Source organism: Epinephelus moara, chromosome 11 (assembly GCF_006386435.1).
Source record: "Epinephelus moara isolate mb chromosome 11, YSFRI_EMoa_1.0, whole genome shotgun sequence".
Taxonomy (NCBI): Eukaryota; Metazoa; Chordata; class Actinopteri; order Perciformes; family Serranidae; genus Epinephelus; species Epinephelus moara.
This window is the reverse complement of record NC_065516.1, coordinates 15,738,354-15,757,106: the sequence shown is the minus strand read 5'-3', so window position 1 is coordinate 15,757,106 and position 18,753 is coordinate 15,738,354. Positions and strand designations below refer to the sequence as shown.

The following is an 18,753-nucleotide window of genomic DNA, read 5'->3' as shown; positions in this document are numbered from 1 at the left end:
TTAAAAGCGAAGACGTACCATCTTGATCTTGTAAAAGCAATTCAAATGTGCATAAAACATGAAAATACATCGTTTTTTCGCCATCAGAGCACGTAGCTTGTGGATCATGAATTATGTTTGATATGGGGACTGCTGTGTCCACATGTTTATATTTCAGATTCAGGCTGCCATTATTAGCATCTTCACAGGTCTGATGACGAGGGAGAAGGCTCTAATTGTCATGAGTAGTTTTCCTTTTTTCTAGTTGATTTCTGCAGAGAAGCGTGTGTAAAGCTGAGGAGTACCTGAGTTGACTCTCACTGTCTCCTGCAATGGTAAACCTCTGCTGTAGTCTATTGAGCAGACTATTGACACTCTGCTCTGTCAGTTTAAATACTGCAGGCAGTAATTAACATTTATTCATCAAGTACCAGGTAAATTACATTATAGTCAGCTTCTAAGTGGCTAATTTAATAGCTGTTGATTGGTTGATGAGATTTAATATTATCGCCCAATCACCATAATGACATGATTACTGTAAATGATGATTATTGTGATGATGTGAGGGAGGGAATAATGGATATTTTTCTGTACTACATGCTGTCAATATACTGCATCAGCTGTGTGTGTGTGTGTGTGTGTGTGTGTGTGTGTGTGTGTGTGTCTAGCTGCCTCAGGCTCAGCAGGGTCAGACAGGCCCCGCATCGTCTCAGCCCAACCTGCTCCACATGCCCCACAGACAGAGTCCTCTCCACCAGGCCTCTTCCTCCTCCTCCACCTCCTCCTCTTCCTCGGCTCTCAGCGTGGGGCAGCTGGTCAGCAGTAAGTGTCCGACACAGCTCACAAAAACACAACATGCCCTCAAATACACGGAAGAAAGAACCGTAACCCTCCTCTGTTTATACAAGTCCACTGACTCTTGTATCATGATCATATGACAGCGAATGTGCAATGAAATTTTATTTATTTTTATTTAACCTTTATTTATCCAAGAGAGTCCCCTTGAGAAAAATAATCTCTTTTTCAGTGGAGACCTGGCCAAGATGGGCAGCAGCATAAATAAAAACACGTAGTTAAAGACAGAAAAAACATGAAAAGAGGGTTAGGTCGCCCATTTTCTCACTTACCTCTCATGATTTCCAGCCATGCAGCCCCAAACTAATTTGTTTCTAGTGAAGAGGTAAATACAAAAAGGGTCACAAATACGTACCTTCATTTTTAAAGAAGGCTAAATAATTTCCCTAAAACCACTGTAGCTTTTAGCTTTTATCTAGACAAGAGGAAATAGTGGATTTGTTAGGAACTAACAGCGGATTAATAATGATGCTCTGGCTAATAATGTACAGCAGCAGGAGTACGCATGTGGTATTGGTATTTACTCACAATAAATGGTAGTCGTAATAATGGAGCTCTATGGAACAGAGGAATAAGACATATCAAGACATGGCTACATTGGCCATAAGATAGGGATGAGCGAGTACACCACTATCTATATATTGTTTGTATATATCTGTTTAGCCAACTAAATTATCTGTATCCAAACTTGGAATAGGCAGAGTTTAATCCAAAGTGGGAGGGGTTTAAATAAAAAATGGGTGGGGCCAAACCAGACATTTATATTTCAACCTGACATTGATATGGGTTGATCAGAAGTTGCTTTATTTATTAGAAAACTATTTACAGAACAATTTCAGAATTAAGCTTCTGATATATTTTTTTATTTAATGGTAAGAGATTGGACACAGTATACAATATAATGACGTCCAAAATCTAAGGCGATATTTAGTCTCACATCGAGATATCGGTGTAATGCCTAGTCCTAGCTCCACTGTTTTGAGTTGGAGGCTAAAGTGTCAGAGACTGATATCTCAAAATAAAACCAAAACCATCTGTGTGGCTCGATACCACCAGACGTAAGAGAATAAAAATGTCTTTTTCTAATTTCAGTGAACTGTCCCTTAAAAAATCCAACATGGCGGACACCCAGTATCTCCATTACTCTCAGTGTGGACAGCTTTTGACTGATCCCCGCCTCCTACGATTGTTTTATTTTTTCCTGACTGTCAGTTCTTTGGTTTATTAGACGATCCAAAGTGGCGTGTGTTATGTTTAATGAACATAAGTTTCATTCTCCCAAGGCGTGGGCCTTTGGCAGAGCCTTATAAATCACTGGGCCACAGCCTGTCAGCATGCAGCTATTGCCTTTAAAAACTCTGTTTTATTCAGATAAATTTCATTTGTCAGAGTCGATTCCCCTAAACTCCATGTAAACTCATTTCAAAGGCAGCTACAATGCCACTGAATTTAATAAAAAAACAAGTCGCCATTGATCAACTTGTTGTAGACACCGTGTTTAGTTTGTGTTTACTCGTAGCTCGGAAAATATCTTATAAACCATTTTTGAGTCTGCACAAAATCATCGTGGCTCTGTTCTGCAGTAAATAGAATTAATGCTTTATGCTGAGTACGAGCCATATCACTTCCTCTCAATATCACTTACAGCATACATACACAAAGGAAAATCCCATGACAGAATCAGAGTCGTCTGCCGAGCAGAGAAGATGAAATGTCATTGCATTCGCTGGCCACAAACAAAAGTGCCAGAAACAGATTAAAAAGCTGAGAATGTCTGTTACTGTTATTTAAAAATAATCAGATGGGGAAAATGTCAATGAGAAAGAGGAATGTCAGCAGTGTTTTTCTTTGGCTTTGTTTTTATTTTAACTTTTATTTATCCAGAGAAATGCAACTAAACATTTACAGTGATATCTGATCTCATGTGATTAGAGTTAACATAACAAGGATGCACATTAATACCCAGTTTAAATTAAACAAAACCTTGAATCTGATGTCCACATCCAGATAACGGATACAGATACAGATCGTATGTTAATACCAGGTTTAAATTATGCCTTAAACAGCACAGCAGAGGGACAGGAGATGATAAATACGTTGCATATGTACATTTCATACATATATATATACATACATATATCACTAGGGCTGCACAGTTTCAGAAAAGCATGTGATATGTGATAACTTTGAATATTGGGATGACGATATGACTTGTGATAAATATTGAATGATACAGCTTTGATGTCTTTCTGCTTTAGGTTCGCGCTGCCAACATAGACAACAGACAATGAATAGCTAATGTATGCAAGCTGAATAAAAAAAAGAAAGAAATGCAATGATGTTGATGGTGTTGGACCCACAGGTGGTCGTTTGAGTGAATGTCTCCAATAACATTTGTGTTTTTTAACCGAGTTTAGAGAGCACCAACATCATCCACCCACTATAAGGTCAATCAGATGTGATATATATTGTAATATGTGATAATCAATTAAAATTTAAAAAAAAAAAAAAGTTATTTAATAAATTTAATAGTTCAACATTTTCAGAGATATGCTTAAACTCTTTCATTCTGAGAAGATTTTTTTGTTTTCTTTTCACTTATTAAAGCTATGAACAAAACAGGAAACAACAACAAAACTGGTCTCGTGTGACATCTATGATATATATGGTAAGAAAATGGCAGCTGCCGGTGAAAATATTCTTTTTCTGTTGGCAGTTAAACATCATCAGACATGAGTCAGGACAGCATCGATCAGTAACACAATCACATTGTCACAATGAAGCATTATCAGGGGGAAAACACGTGGCGCATCCCCTGGATGGTAAAACACCATCCTAGATGTAAGATAACAGGACTGTCTGTGGTAATATTCTACATATTTGTGAATTTAGATGTATTTTATGAACCTTAAAATACAAGGTTATTGTCTACCAGCGATACCAGGAAACTGTGGCGCACTGAGCTTCAGAGAGCCAGGGATGAGAGCAGGTGAGCGGACGGACAGGTGTCAGATTTGTAATATGTATGTATGTTAATAACATCCAAAACACTATATACTATATACTGTAAATATACTATATTGCCGTTCAAGCCATCTTTGTGATACCTATATCGTGTATCTTAATATCGCGACGAAGGTAAATTTTCAATATTTTGTGCAGCCCTACATATCACTGTGTTTAAAGTGACCTAGTGTTTGAGCTGACTTTGTCATCAAGAGGTGCGATTCCAGCAGGTGTTAATGTTGATGTTTTATAAATTTCCAGCGGGGATAGCACCACGTAAAGCATTTGTTTTTTACTGAGACATTACCACATTTCCAGCGGGGATAGCACCACGAACAGCGGTTGTTTTTTACAAACATCACTGTATTTCCAGCAGGGATAGTACCACAAAAAGTGGTTGTTTTTTTTATTGATTGATTTTTAGCCACCAAAAAAAAAAAAGGGTTTGGTGCTGCGTTTCCAGCGAGGATTGTATTTATTGAAACATTGCAGCTTTCCAGATGGGGTAGGGCCACAAAAAGTGGTTGTTTTTTGCCAAGACATCGCTGCATTTCCAGCAGATTTTTAGACATCAAACATGGGTGTTTTTTACAGGGACATCACTGTGTCTCCTGATGGAATAGTGCCACGAAAAGCGGTTGTTGTTTAGTTAGACATTGCTGCATTTCCAGCGGGGATAGTATCACAAAAAGCGGTTGTTTTTTTTACAGATATCGCTATGTTTCCAGCCAGGTAGTCTCGCCACCAGACAATCAGAGATCTCCGCCTTCTGATAGTCTGGGGACACTCCTTTCTAAAGTGTGTTTAACACACCGGAGAAAACGGCCGGCAACAAAGCAACGCCTCTTGCATTTTTGAAAAGGACACGCCCTCCCGGAAATATGCGCTGCCCCTTTTCTCGTCCGCAAGGAAACAAACACACAGAGAGCTTGAAAATGGATGCCGAGAGATTTAACTCCGTTTTATCAAACGTGTGCTCAATCCACAAGATTGTGGAAATGAAGGACTTACAGCGACTTTGTTTAAAACTTTTAACGCAGTCAGACTATGTTTACGAGCACAAGAGTTCAGCGAGCCACTGAAGGACCGCCCTGCAGATTTACTATTGGTTCTGCAACGTGAGGAGTTTTTTAAACCGCCCATCTAAACACAAAATCAGGGAGAAAGACATCAGTCTTTAGTTAAGCAAAGCGTCTAAAGACTGACTTGTGAGTCTACCAGCCAGGATAGTACCACGGACAGCGGCCGTTTTTATTGAAACATTGCAGCTTTTCCAGACAGGGTAGTGCCACAAAAAGTGGTGTGTTTTTTACCAAGACATCGCTGCATTTCCAGCAGATCTTTAGCCACCAAAATGGGTGTTTTTTACAGAGACATTACTGCGTCTCCTGACAGAATAGTGCCACGAAAATCAGTTGTTTTTTAGTTTGACATTGCTGTATTTCCAGCGGGGATAGCACCACGTAAAGTATTTGTTTTTTACTGAGACATTACCACATTTCCAGCGGGGATAGCACCACGAACAGCGGTTGTTTTTTACAGACATCGCTGTATTTCCAGCAGGGATAGTACCACAAAAAGTGGTTGTTTTTTTACCAACATATCCACTACATTATAATGCACAAAGGTTACTGTGTTTTGCAGAAATGTGCAATGCCAACATTTATTCCACTGATTGGGTTGAGATTTCTAACTTCTAGAATAGTTGGTCACAACTTCAAACTTCATTTAGTCTAGTTCAGGTTGATTATGAACATTTCAACAAAAGAAAACAAAAAGACAAAAGCTTGACTTCATTGTGGGACTCGCATTTAATAACATGAGTTTTGCCCGTAATTTATGTCAGTGTTCTCTCTCATATTCCTTTTCAGCAGATAAATTGAGTGTTTAACTTGCTATTGTCCTGTTGTAATTATTAGGCTTGTTAGCGTATTATTGCTGTGAAGAAAAGTAGCTTTTGGAGGTGGAGATATTGATTTATCTCCATTGTTTCAGTTGTTTTTTAATTTGGCTTTTCAAACATTTTATTTACGTCTCTGTTTGTTTTGTCAGGCTTTACTCCGCCGTTCATTATTCCAAAATAGATTAGAAGGGTTTAAATGTTAAATCATGTTTGGGTTGTGACTTCATGTCTAAAGACAAATATGGATCCAGAGGTTAGACCAGTTGCTGGAGAGTGCCATTAGTCTTTCAAACCACTGAGTAAATAGACTCTGTTGGGAATGATGAAGAGATGCTCATCAATGTGGAGATGATGGGACCCGAAGCTGTGAGTGCTCATCCCTCCCATTTAGTCGTCTCCAGTCCCTCATCTTCCAAGTGTTCACACGTCTGGAGCACGCCGCATACGCTACACGTCACTTATGAGGCACAACGAGATGGCAGCCCCATAGATTTTTGCTTAAATACGCTTGGAGGATTCCTTTAATAATTCATTGATAATGACCAAGATGAATAATTCAGAGGCACAAACTTTGCTTTAGTAAGCAGGATGCCAGGGCACCTGACATTGATGTACAATGTGAAATCACTTTTTATTAGCAGGGAAATTCTTCAAAATGCTTCACTGAAGTTTTTTCAGATCTGCTCAAATGGGGAGATTCACAAACAGCATTTCTTTGTATAAAGAGTTTTCTCCGTTGGGCTGGAGCCGGGTATCATTTGTGTTTGAGGCTCGCTGGAGGTTTGAAGGCATGAACTGTCTTTACATAGGGTCAGATGGATGAAGTAATGTCTTTATATATTCTTTAATGTTTATTTCGGAGCGCCAGCTTTAGAATATATGTGTATTCATACAGATGAGATACAAGAAACAGACACACAGTATCTATCTGCTCAACATCGATCCATCTATTGAATCAACAAGCTCTGTGTCATGTGGTCTTGTCCATATGCTTTTGTATGTGAGATTAAAGATTTACACTTGCAAGTCAGAGCCATGACACGCCTGCATTCACACCTCAGATGGATTTAGTCTTCCAAACATCTCTTAGATACATGTAGTGTACAGCAGAGGGGCAGAGGGAAATAATAAATCCTGACCCCGAGCTGGACTATTTTTTTTTTAAGTTGTTTAGAGACGATCATGATCACATATGTCTGGATGTTTGCTTCATTCACTCTGGAAAATGAGGTAAGCGACAGAGGAGCAGAGGGCTAATAAAATGAGATGTGTGTGTTGTATTATAGACCCGCAGACCGCCCCCAGCGAGGTGGACGGGGTCAACCTGGAGGAGATTCGTGAATTCGCCAAAGCATTCAAGATCCGCCGGCTGTCCCTGGGCCTGACACAGACTCAGGTGGGCCAGGCGCTCAGTGCCGCCGAGGGGCCGGCATACAGCCAGTCTGCCATCTGCAGGTAAGAGCAAACAAAGAGGGGAAAAACTCTAACAATAAATGGCTCATTATTTCTGATCAACATGTCCTAAATCTGTCAGATGAAAGCAGATAAAGTCATGCAGCCTCACTGAGCTGTCTGGTGCCATCTCTTTTTCTTTTTCGTGTTTTAACAGACATTATTAAGATATTAAAATACATAATTGACTATTACCACCCTGACAAACAAAGCTCTCATGTCTGTACTTACGCTTCTGCCTCTCCCATCTCTTTCACTCGCTGACATGACAGCCGCGCGTTACTTATGCAAAATACATACACAAGTATTACACGAAGCACTTAAAGCATTTAATTATTACTAAGGCCCGACGCCGCCTACTCCGCCTGAACATGAGAGAGCTTGACGGCAATGATCTGTTAATAAGATTGCCATGTTTTACAGCTGCCACCAGGACAGTTTAGTCATAAATGGTGCATTATATATTCATGAGACAATCAGACAATCAGTGTTTCATCCCTCCTGTTTTTCCACTTGACTTACGTTTTGCATGAAAACGCCAAATGAGCCACGTTTCCCTTTCAAGTCAGAATAATTGGGCTACATCATGTCCAAATATAATTTTTAAAGAGAACCAAATAGTAAAATAAATTATTCTACAATGCTAAAAACAATTTAAAGTCTAATGTTAATTACTAAGTTGACAACTGGAAGTTAATGTTAAATATCTTGTAAAATCTAACCGTGGCCTGTTTTGCATCAATCTTTATTCGTTTCTGTTTTCAGTTCTCAGTATTGTATTAATTTTAATGTCCCTCTACATGTGCGTTGCTGATGACCTGTACTGTTTATGTGACACGGCGCTGCCACGCACTTTTAAAAATTTCATCACATCAACATCAAACAGCCGATAAAATGTGAAACAGTACAGGAGCCGGGGTTCTTATGAGGCCCAGCCATCTCTGACTAATGTTTAAAGTCTTGAAATCACACATGAAATATTTACGGCGAGGCATAATTCAAATATTTATAACATACATTAAAAGCCATTAGCTTCAAAAATAAACACTCTGTGGGCTGTTATTCATGCCGTTAAGACAATTTTTTTGTTTGTATGACATTGGACATGACATCCTGATGTTTTAAGTAGAGGGGCAAACTTCACATGCTTTAGTTTAGTTAACATCAACACGGACATGAAGTTTGAGGAGAAGCGGGACGTCACGTTAGCTCTGGGGCTCCAGCTCTGAACCCAGACAGTGAACAGACACTGACAGATGCTTCCATCTTGTCTGCTTTCATTGCTCAGTATGTTCCCAGGCACTTTATTAGTTTATCTTAACAGGCACGGGCATTACAAGAGGGCATCATCAAACCAATGATGTGCCAGTGTGTCCTCTCCTGGCTCAAATCTGGCTCAGTTTAGCTAATATGAATATAAAAAATGTAAAAACTGTCACACATTTCTCATTTTAATTACACAATTGAAAATGAAATATGTTAATAACTCACCTTAATTAGTGTTTTCTCACTGCCAGGATTCAGTGCACCATTATAAAGATGTTATAAATGTCCACATCAGGTAACTCTTGAACAGACATATTTGACCCAGCATAAATAAACATGACCAGCCTATAAAAACATAATATTATATATTTTATCAGCAGCTCTAAGTTGAGCTAGACAATAAACACACTGATGTTATGAATGTTTTACAGATTCAAATGTTTATATCAAACAAACGGGTTAATATTCAGAATTTGTCAATATTGCACTAAAACAACACAATCTAAAAATGCTTTTCTACAAAGTCCCTTTTCTATTAAACAAAAAGAAGCCAAACAGAGGCCTTACAAGAACTTTGCCTGATAAAATACAGTCTAAAATTATCAAAATTAATACCTAAATCAGGTATCAAGTAACATGAGTATGTGACTGTCTGATTAAGTGATATGGATAAAATATTACAGTATATGTTATTTTATGTCATTAAATATAATTTAATATCAATGACTTTCAACATTTCCCACAATAGTCTATACAACTGGTTCCCAAACTGGGGGCCAAGGATTCTCGGGGGGTCACAAGGCCTTTTTGACTTTAAAAGGTGTAAGAAAACTTATTAAAAAAAATACACAGTAGGCCTATGTCTCAGCATTTCATTCAAGTATGTGAAGAAAACTAAATTAGTTATTTTTTAAAGTTTAGATCATTACTCAAGATGTAGACCTAAACTTAGAAACAATCTCTCAGTCTCAGTCTTCACTGTCTGCTTAACAGCCTCGTCCTGTAGTTAAAACAACCAAAGAGCCAATAGGACAATGACCAAGTGTCAGGGAGAAGAAAACACTGAATTTGTCGAAAAGAGGCCTATGAAATGTATATGATTGTTACAAATAAAACCTAAAAATACAGAGAATTGTTTACAATGTTCATAAATCTATCAAAAAGCTCATCTCTGATGTGACATTCAGTGGAAATAATCTGCTTGTTTTACACAAACATCCTGCAGTTCACTGTTGGATTAATTTTACAGTTTATCAGTTGATCTGTACTGTTGTTGTTAAGCATTGAATATAATACAAAATATCTATAAAATATGTCAGTCAGGGGCCCTTAAGGAAAAAGGTTAGGGACCGTAAGTCTTTACTGTAACAACCAGAGATACTAAGAGGACAGACACCACAATTTCAACAGTGTGGCAAAATCTCTTACAGCTAAAAAGATATATTTCTCTCTTTATTGTGTTTTATATCAGGTATTCCTTCCTGACAGGTTTAAATAAATGTCTATAAACAGACAGTAGCTACATGAACCAGTGACTTTTTACCAATCAGCAGTACAAACATATCAGAAGTGAACCAACATTAGAAAAGAGACACGTGCAGGTGTGTAAAGAATAATTTATTTTTATTGTTATTTAGCTAAATCTGATAATTACACTGTAGATTTTAAGGGATGCGTATCATCCAGCCCTGATTTTAAGCACGTACCTCTTAAAGTCTCTGGTTCACCGCTGCAGACCTTCAGGCAAACTGTAACTCAGGCCTAAACACACAGCATGTCTAAGCAGGCTCCTGAGGTACTTTTAAGAAGAGAGGCTGGAGGTGCATTCAGGGCCATTTCTCCCACGCGCTGATGCACTAGAGGAGGGAGTGCATACCCCAGCTGAGCAGCTCTCAACTCATTTTAGTATCTGCGGTTCCTGTTGATCCATGAAATGTCCTGTCTCTGGTGACTCCTCATATTTACTAATGTATTCCCCGCAGTATGGAGCCCTCCTCTTTCCACTGTTTAGGAGGAGGTTATAAATAATACCGCCTGTCGACAAGGAGGAATGCACCAAACGAGGTGTAGAAGCAGAGGAAGTTTGTGCACGCATTGGTCATCTCTCCCTCACGGTTGTTGTCTGCAGCAGCTCACCTCGCCATTAAAAACGTCTCGTGTGCATTGTTTGTTCCACAGAGAGCAGAGTAGATCTCTGCTGTCTCTCCGTCAGGGCTGCTGTCAGCTCAGGAGTTGTTTTACTAAAAGCATTCACATACTCACGTTTGTCCCAGAAACACTTTCAGCTAACTCATGTGCACTTATTTATTTAATATTATATGACAAGTAGATCCAAACAGGTAATCTGACTGGTCAACGCAACATTTAGATAGCGATCACAATTACTCCATTTCACTGGCAACATCAACACTCCCAGAGCTGAATGAAAAACCAGGAGCTATGATATTAACACAACTCTTTTTTTATTATTATTAAATCAACTTTCTTTAATGAATATGATTTATGTTGCTGTTAGACCGCCCTGTTAATACAGGCGTGTGTCTCCCTCGTGTGCAGCAAGCCGGAGAGCAAACAGTTTTGTGACCGCAGTGAAAATGTTGTCTTTGAAAGCCTATACGCCAACAAATATGGATTTAAGTAGAATATTTCATTAGATAAAAACATGTTATGAATTTTCGAGAATGTTTTCATCCGTCTTTTTTCAATTCATTTTGACTTTGGAGCTTTACAGTGCTCTGGAGTTAACTTGTATTGGAAATGTTTGATCACATCCACTGTGCTGGTGAATCAGTGACAAGGCGCTGTCTTAAAAATAGCCCATGTGAAGTTAAAGTAGCTAAATCTGTCATAGAGAAAAAAATCAGCAAATATCTTTGTTACAACAATATCGAGTTCGCAAGGCAGTTTTATATTTATATGTCTATTCAGTTTGGGAAATTCCACCATCTCTACACAGCATTAACGTTAGCTCAAGCTGTCGGACTCTACAGTGACTAGAAATCGTCTCTGTTTGGTCGTTAGGGTCGGGCTACTTGCTGGAGGAATAAACTAGGTTCATTACATCTACTGACATTGTCAGACAGACCCCATGGATTACCATGGAAATGGAGATTATACTGGCATAAAGTTTATTTAGAGAGCGAATCACCTCTCACTATTAATGCACTTTGATTATATCTTTTATATTGTTGGTAACCGTTGTATTATTGCAATATTAAAATTGCTTAAATGTTTGGAAATCAGAGCTTAGAAGCAGCTATTGTAAGAAATCTTCCTCTGTTAACTGACGTAATGTTTAATGAAGATTTTAACTTAAATTTAATTGCTATTTATTCTGGACGTCTCTGTTAGATCAAGATTTGCAAACGAGACCTGAGGGTGGGTCCTCATGACCTAGGCATCTTAGATGCTGACAGTATAGTCACATTGTCCCTGGGTGCAGTCCACCTTTGTTCTGTCATCACTCTTTTCTCTCCCTTCATATTATGCTGCCTCTGTATTATTTGCTATCAAATAAGAGAAAACATTCCTGACAAAGTACATAGAGAGAAACTACAGAATGAACTGCAAATATACAAGATGACCAAGGTCACAGCAAGACGACTTAGTCTCACAAACAAGAATCTCACACAGAGACACCCATTAAAAAGCAGTCCTTTCATTAAAAAAGTTGAAGTACTCAGCGTGTGTTGAAGCTTCATCACATATCATCCTGAATCTTTCTTCCCATGTTTGTTGTCAGCTTGTCAAATAGCATTGTCACGATAGTCGAATTGCCAACGTCTATACAATACTTTGGAAAAATAACAAAATTCAATACTATTTTCTCTACCATGTGAAAAAATTTGAGGACGTACGATTTAAAATTGTTATTAAAAGGAAAATAAAATGAGGCTATAACATGACAACGATGAAAGACTTTTCTTGGTTAGTAGCATCATAGAATGACTGTAGTAAACGCTAACGATAAGAGAGAGTCAGAAAGTGCAGCTGGTAATGGTGTATTTATACTTTAAATAGAATATACACAATCTATGTGTTCAGTGTCAAAATGGCCAAACAACAAGCAAAAAAAACCCAAATCAAGACTAAAATCTATTCAGTCGGATTGGGTTGCATCACTTCAACTTTTAAAGACATTATTGGTGAATATTAACTGTCAGGGTCGTGTTCATAAAGTCCATTAATTAGTCATGTAACTTGTAAATCACCAGAAATACAAAGCAGCATTGAAATATTTACAAAAAAACATTTACTTATTAAAGCCTGAACCTTGGTGTGTTTGCATTGTCAAAGTTATAATCATTAATCAAATGTAATGGATCCTTATCAAAAATGTGTGCTGATATTATCACTGTAAAAAACAAAACAAAAAACAGTAAAATAACAAACTGGAAGTTAAGGTCAAATATCCTAATTTAAATGAAATGCAAAAACAATAAACAAGGTTTTGCAGAGATACATATTTTAAAAGATTTTTCCTAAATAAATTATTCAGTAAAGTGATGGCACTAAAAGTTTCACGGAGTACACGTGATTGATAAACACATATCTGCTTCTATATGTATATATCATTAGCAGATTTTTTTTTAAACTCTCAATTATCAATGTTGGTGTTGATTTCAAAAATCCACTTTTGGTGAGGTCAGTTCAGTAACAGTAAATTAAATCAATAAACTGAACCAAAGTTTTAGTCATTTTCAACACACGAGGATTAATCTTAGTATCAGTTGTCATAAAAACATCTGAACAAAATAAAGATAAAGTGGCAGTGCATCAGGACAGCCCGCCAAAAACCACAAACGTAACAGACATGAGAGGAATCTTTTTACTGTCAAATATAGAACAATCATCTCCGTCATATCTGATTCTAATAGCATCCACAGTATCTGTTCCTATCACAGACCAAAGCACCTGACAGAGTCATTGAGCCGCCAGCCAGCAGTGTTTTTATAAAAAGCTTCATTCTCCATTCTTACTGTGACTTGCTAAAAAGCGTAGAGTACATGTGAAGTCAGAATTACGTGTCACGTAAAGTTGCAGGAACTTTCAGGATTAGAGTGTGTAAATGTATTCTTATTAAATATAAAATGAGGCGTTGTTAGAAGATGAAAGAAAGTTTGAAAAATGTATTAAATGTACATTTTGATTAATAATTCAAGCTCTTTTTGTAAATAAATGATGGCGCCATATTTAACTGCATGCATTAGTGGATTTTTGTTTTTTATCACCTGAGGGAAAGCAATGGGATGTTTGGAAGTAATTCCTGTTGTGTTATTTATTTATTTTTTTTGATTTATGAGAATTTTGAAGTGCAGTATTTAGTTAGATGTTTGGTATGTTTTTGGTTCAGCTGGACCTGATTTTAGTCTTTGGCAATATCTCCTTGCTCCACTATTGCCAATTTGGGACAGAGGCACAGCTTCCTGCAGAAAATTAACACACCACTGGCAACCGTCACCTCCAGCTGCTGCAGCTGAGGTGTTTCCAGGTGCAGAATTCAGGAGTTTGGCTCGGATGTGTACCTGGACGTTAGTCTCAGTCCCTGTGGCATTCTGGTTGAGGAGACTAAAAGGCAGGCAGCTTATCCCTTGTTCTGGCAGGGCACCTAAGTAAGATTCTTTTTTCTCAATTCTCCCCAGACACACCATCCTGAGAAGCCACTTTTTCCTACCACAGGAAGCCCAAGAGAACACTATAGGTAGCAGTCTGACAGGCAAACTGAACCCTGGCCTTTTATATCCTGCCAGGTTTGAGAAGTTGGACATCACCCCTAAAAGCGCCCAGAAGATTAAGCCCGTTCTGGAGCGCTGGATGGCCGAGGCTGAGGCCCGCCACCGATCCGGCATGCAGAACCTGACTGAGTTTATCGGCAGCGAGCCCTCCAAAAAACGCAAGCGGAGGACCTCTTTCACCCCACAGGCGCTTGAGATCCTCAACAGCCACTTTGAGAAGAACACACACCCCTCCGGACAGGAAATGACGGAAATCGCAGAGAAACTGAACTATGACAGGGAGGTGGTGCGTGTCTGGTTCTGCAACAAGAGGCAAGCCTTGAAAAACACAATAAAGCGTTTGAAACAGCCAGACCTTGGCCCGGCTGCACCAATGGACCCTCTCACTGATTCTCTAGAGGAGCTCCCGAAATGAACGAGCTCTCGGGCCAAACAGTGGAGTGGAAAAGTGGCAGCCATTAAAAACAACAAAGGTGGATGAACTCATCTTGAAATGAAAAATGTTCCCAAGTCACCTGGATGGACAGTCATGAGTTTGCAAACAAAAACTATGTGTTGTCAGTGTGATTACCACAGCTATGTAAATGACCTTGGCGAAACCAAAAACATGAAAAAAGAGATTAATATCTGAGAATTATGTAAAAACATACGGTGTGCTGTTTCAAAGAGTTTTAGATTCTGGCCTTACAGACCAGACTATCGCCCAAATTTTGGTTCCCACAAGGAGGGATTTAGTAAAGAGATCATACCAAATCAAAACACTATTTACCAAAGTCTGTTGCATCTGAGTACTAAGAATAATTTTGTAATGTAAATGTGCTCTAAATTTTTACATTTGTACTGGCAAATCTAAGCTATATGTGTGAGGTTGAGTATACATTTTATCTTTGTCTCGCTTACTTTTTTCTTCATTGTTTGTATGTAAATATCTAAAAAAAAAAAAATGCTGTCTTCGAATTGAAATCACACTGATAAAGTTTCTCTTTTGGACAAAAAAAATGAACCTTTGCTGTTAAACAATTGCATAATAATGTTGTTTGCCTCTGATTTGTGTTTCATCTGCAAATATTTTCAGTCACGGTGTAACTTTGTACAACTTTTACAGGTATTTATTAATAATCTCATGAGATTGTTTCAGAGGACGGACGGACGGATGGACAGAGCAAGAGTAAACTAAGGACATTCACATGATGATGATGATGATGATGATGAGGGGTTTCAGTGTCTGTCAAGTCGACTGCAGCTTTGTTTTGAGCTACTGTGTCATTCTGTTGCCAAAGCCTGATAGCCAAAGAACACATAAATTTCAGCTCAAGGACTGGTGAAGATTTTACCTTTTTATTTACACGTTCACACGGCTTTCTCCCCCCCTTTTTCTAAAGTGTTTTACTCTGTGGGTCAACTTTGACAAAAAAGAAAAAAAAACACGACCATGTCAAACAGCTGCGACGGTGTCTGCTGTAACTTATCACGGCAATATAGAAAATGTGTTGAATTTTCTATTAAGCAAATTTTTCTCTGCATGCTTCAACTCAAACCACATGTAGGATCATTTACAGCCAATTTCACCAGGCAACCCGAAATTTAACTGAAAGAAAACACATGATTTTACACGATAAACCCTTTAATTAAGCCCTGAAATTAAGTGAACGTGTGGTTAAAGCCTGTTTGTTGCCACTGACCAAACTACTGAGCTCATTCCAGTTTAGCTGTTTTTATATTTCACCTTGCTTTTCTGCCAAGATAAATGTTGTTTCCTTTATATTCGTCATTCTTTTCAACCAAGTGAAGGTTTACAGATGTTACAATCAGCCACTTTAATGGAAATATTTTCTTTTCTGCACCCATGAATTGCTTTCTACTGCAGTAAAATGCTTTAAAATGTTTATTTCAGCAGATTATTACCAAGATTTCATGTATTTGTGGTTATTTTGGGGGTAGAAATTACTTGACTCTCCATCACTGTGTACTAAACTCTTCATTTTATATGGTTGTGAAGAATTGTCAATATTCCATGCAAGAACGTCCCTACATATATTTGGCTCAAAAACCCTCACAGGAAAAGACAAAAAAAAAAAGAGGTGAATTTTGAGAATAAGTGTCACATGTCAGAACGAGTGAACTTAATTTGAAGTGAGGCGAAATTTGATGCAATTTATTCAGAATCATGTGTCTGCTCGATATCTGTCCTTCCATGTCACATTGGTTATCTCAGTCTTTCATTCCCCTGTGCACCGCTGTGTTCTTCTTCACTGCCTGGAAAACACGCACACAACACACACTCGGTAAATGTTAGAAAAAAAACACATGAGCAAGCTTTACATGTCTGTGTTTTTAAAGAAATAAGTGAGGTTTGCAGGAAATGTAACTATAGACTCTCCTTTACTTTGGTTTAAAGAGATGTTTAATATAATTTTGATTATATATTTAAGTGTTTAAATTTTCGTCCACAGCAACAGCTACTTCACAATTATGTTTTTATTGTATTTTCACATTAAGTTGCTTCCGCTGCTTCATTCAGGCAAATCTTTGGCCAAGAAACTACATGTCTGCACCCACCCACCAGACAAACATGAGAAAGCAGCAGGCTCCTGCAGGTAGATTATGGATCTGTTCTGAGGCTTATCAATAAAGCTGTAACCAAAACCAAATAAGAAATAAATAAAAAAGAAGACACAGAAAGGAGTTACGCCTTTGCTCAACTTTTCAATGCTGGACCAAAGCTCTATAGTTATGCACATTGTACAGAGAAATAGATTCATGATGTTGACAATCTTTAAAAACTGAGATAAAATAATTGAAGAGTAGAAATGTACAGTAGTTCATCCAAGGTTTACCTCAGTACTGTTCTTGTGAGAATCATACAAACGCCATACAAGCAGCAGCAGGTCAGTAGAGAAAAAAACAGATGGTTACTCTGCACTGTGTGTGTCGATGTTCACCTTCAATGTGGAGGGAGAGGCTTGTGTTTTATTTATTATTATGTGACACATGATTGTTTTATTTTTGTGAAGTGGTTGCCCGAGCCACGTGTGACTCTCTGGTCATCAGTTTTTTATTATCGTTGCATTATTTCTCATTCGTTGTGATGTTCACCTCTCAGTTTTCACAGACCCGTAGACCCGAGTAGAGGAAAAGGAGATTACAGTAATGTTGCTCTTAACCCAATTTGGATGATTTGTTAATCACCTTTAAATGTTTTTGTGAAATTTTACTAACACAAACAAACTGGTTTGACGTTTTGTTAATAGTCGAAAGAACTCGAAACCAAAGCTGAAGAGCCTGCAGAGGTTGGTTTTCATTTTTTTATAGACTGAAAACTGTACTTAATCTATAGAGCAATATCTGTTTGGTCAGTTAAGCAGCACTTTGTGTATTTCCAAAAAAAAAAAAAAAAGCTTCAAGTCTGTCACATTGATTTGTACCATAATTAGTAATAAACAATTGTTTGACATGAACTTTGTGTCCTGTTATCAGTGAAATTACTTTTTAAAGATTCAGCCCCATTAAGCCAAAATACGTGTTGGCATCTGTTTTACCATATAAAAAATTATTAGGCCTACGACATAGAAATGTATAATTTACAATATGTAGAACAGGCAAGAGACAGACAACTAGCTTGGGAGATAGCCACTGCTAGCCGTAAGCTAGAAATAAGCCATGTGGCTCACCAATTTTTCCCTTGCTGTAATCTGCAATTAAAAAATATGAACAATCTTAGTATTTAGTTTATTATTCCATATCATAAATGAGGCAGTAACAAAAGATGATGTGATGATGGAACAAACGCAGCTAAACTCCTGCTAAAGCTAACCAGCGTAGCAGAGAAGCAGCATATGAACTGCCATTTCACTCAAGCAGACCTCATGGGATTTTAAGTGATTAAAAATGTCTTTAAATTACATTTTGTGAATATATTATGTTTGAAATAAATTGTTATTCCACATAACTAAATAAGACAATTGCTAAATTCAATAATGATGGAGATAACTTAGCTTAACTACTGCTAAAGCTAACTAGTGTAGAGTAGCAGCAGTAGGCTAACTACCATCTTCTAACTGTAGGCCAACATCAAATATTTAAATGTATTTAATTGTAGTTTGAATTATTATTGATTACAATGTTGGTCATTCAATTTGTTATTTAGTATAACTAAAAGAGACTAGCTAAATTTAATCATGTACAGACAAAAAAAGCAAGCGAAACTCCTAACGGTAACTATCTTAGCAGAGCAGCAGTAACTGACTGCTAAATCCAACTTGCTAGGTTAATGTGAACTGCCATTTGACTAAAGTGGAATTCTTAGCATTTTGAGTGATTAAACTGCATTAAATTCATATATTTGAGCCTTTTATTTTGTAAAGTAATTGTTACATAAGTAAATGAAGCAGTAGATAATTCAATAATGATGGAAATAAACATAACTACTGCTAAGGCTAACTAGTTTAGCAGAGTAGCAGCAGTAACTACCAACTTAGTTTTAGCTGTCGGCCCACATCAAATATCTAAATGTATTAAATTGTATTTTAAGGTTTTTTTTATTAGAATTTTAGTCAC

The 18,753-nt window shown here is 37.7% G+C and overlaps 1 protein-coding gene across 3 annotated transcripts in view; it reads left to right on the top strand.

The window, feature by feature from the left end:
- pou6f2 (POU class 6 homeobox 2) overlaps positions 1-17,565 on the top strand; it is a 104,457-nt gene extending 86,892 nt beyond the window's left edge. For all 3 annotated transcript variants that reach the window (XM_050057271.1, XM_050057273.1, XM_050057272.1), the window contains 3 exons: positions 648-801; positions 7,030-7,198; positions 14,104-17,565. In XM_050057271.1, the coding sequence (XP_049913228.1) occupies positions 648-801; positions 7,030-7,198; positions 14,104-14,611 (831 nt within the window). In that variant the 3' untranslated portion in view covers positions 14,612-17,565. The remainder of the gene's footprint in view (positions 1-647; positions 802-7,029; positions 7,199-14,103) is intronic.
- The last annotated feature ends 1,188 nt before the right edge of the window (positions 17,566-18,753 follow it).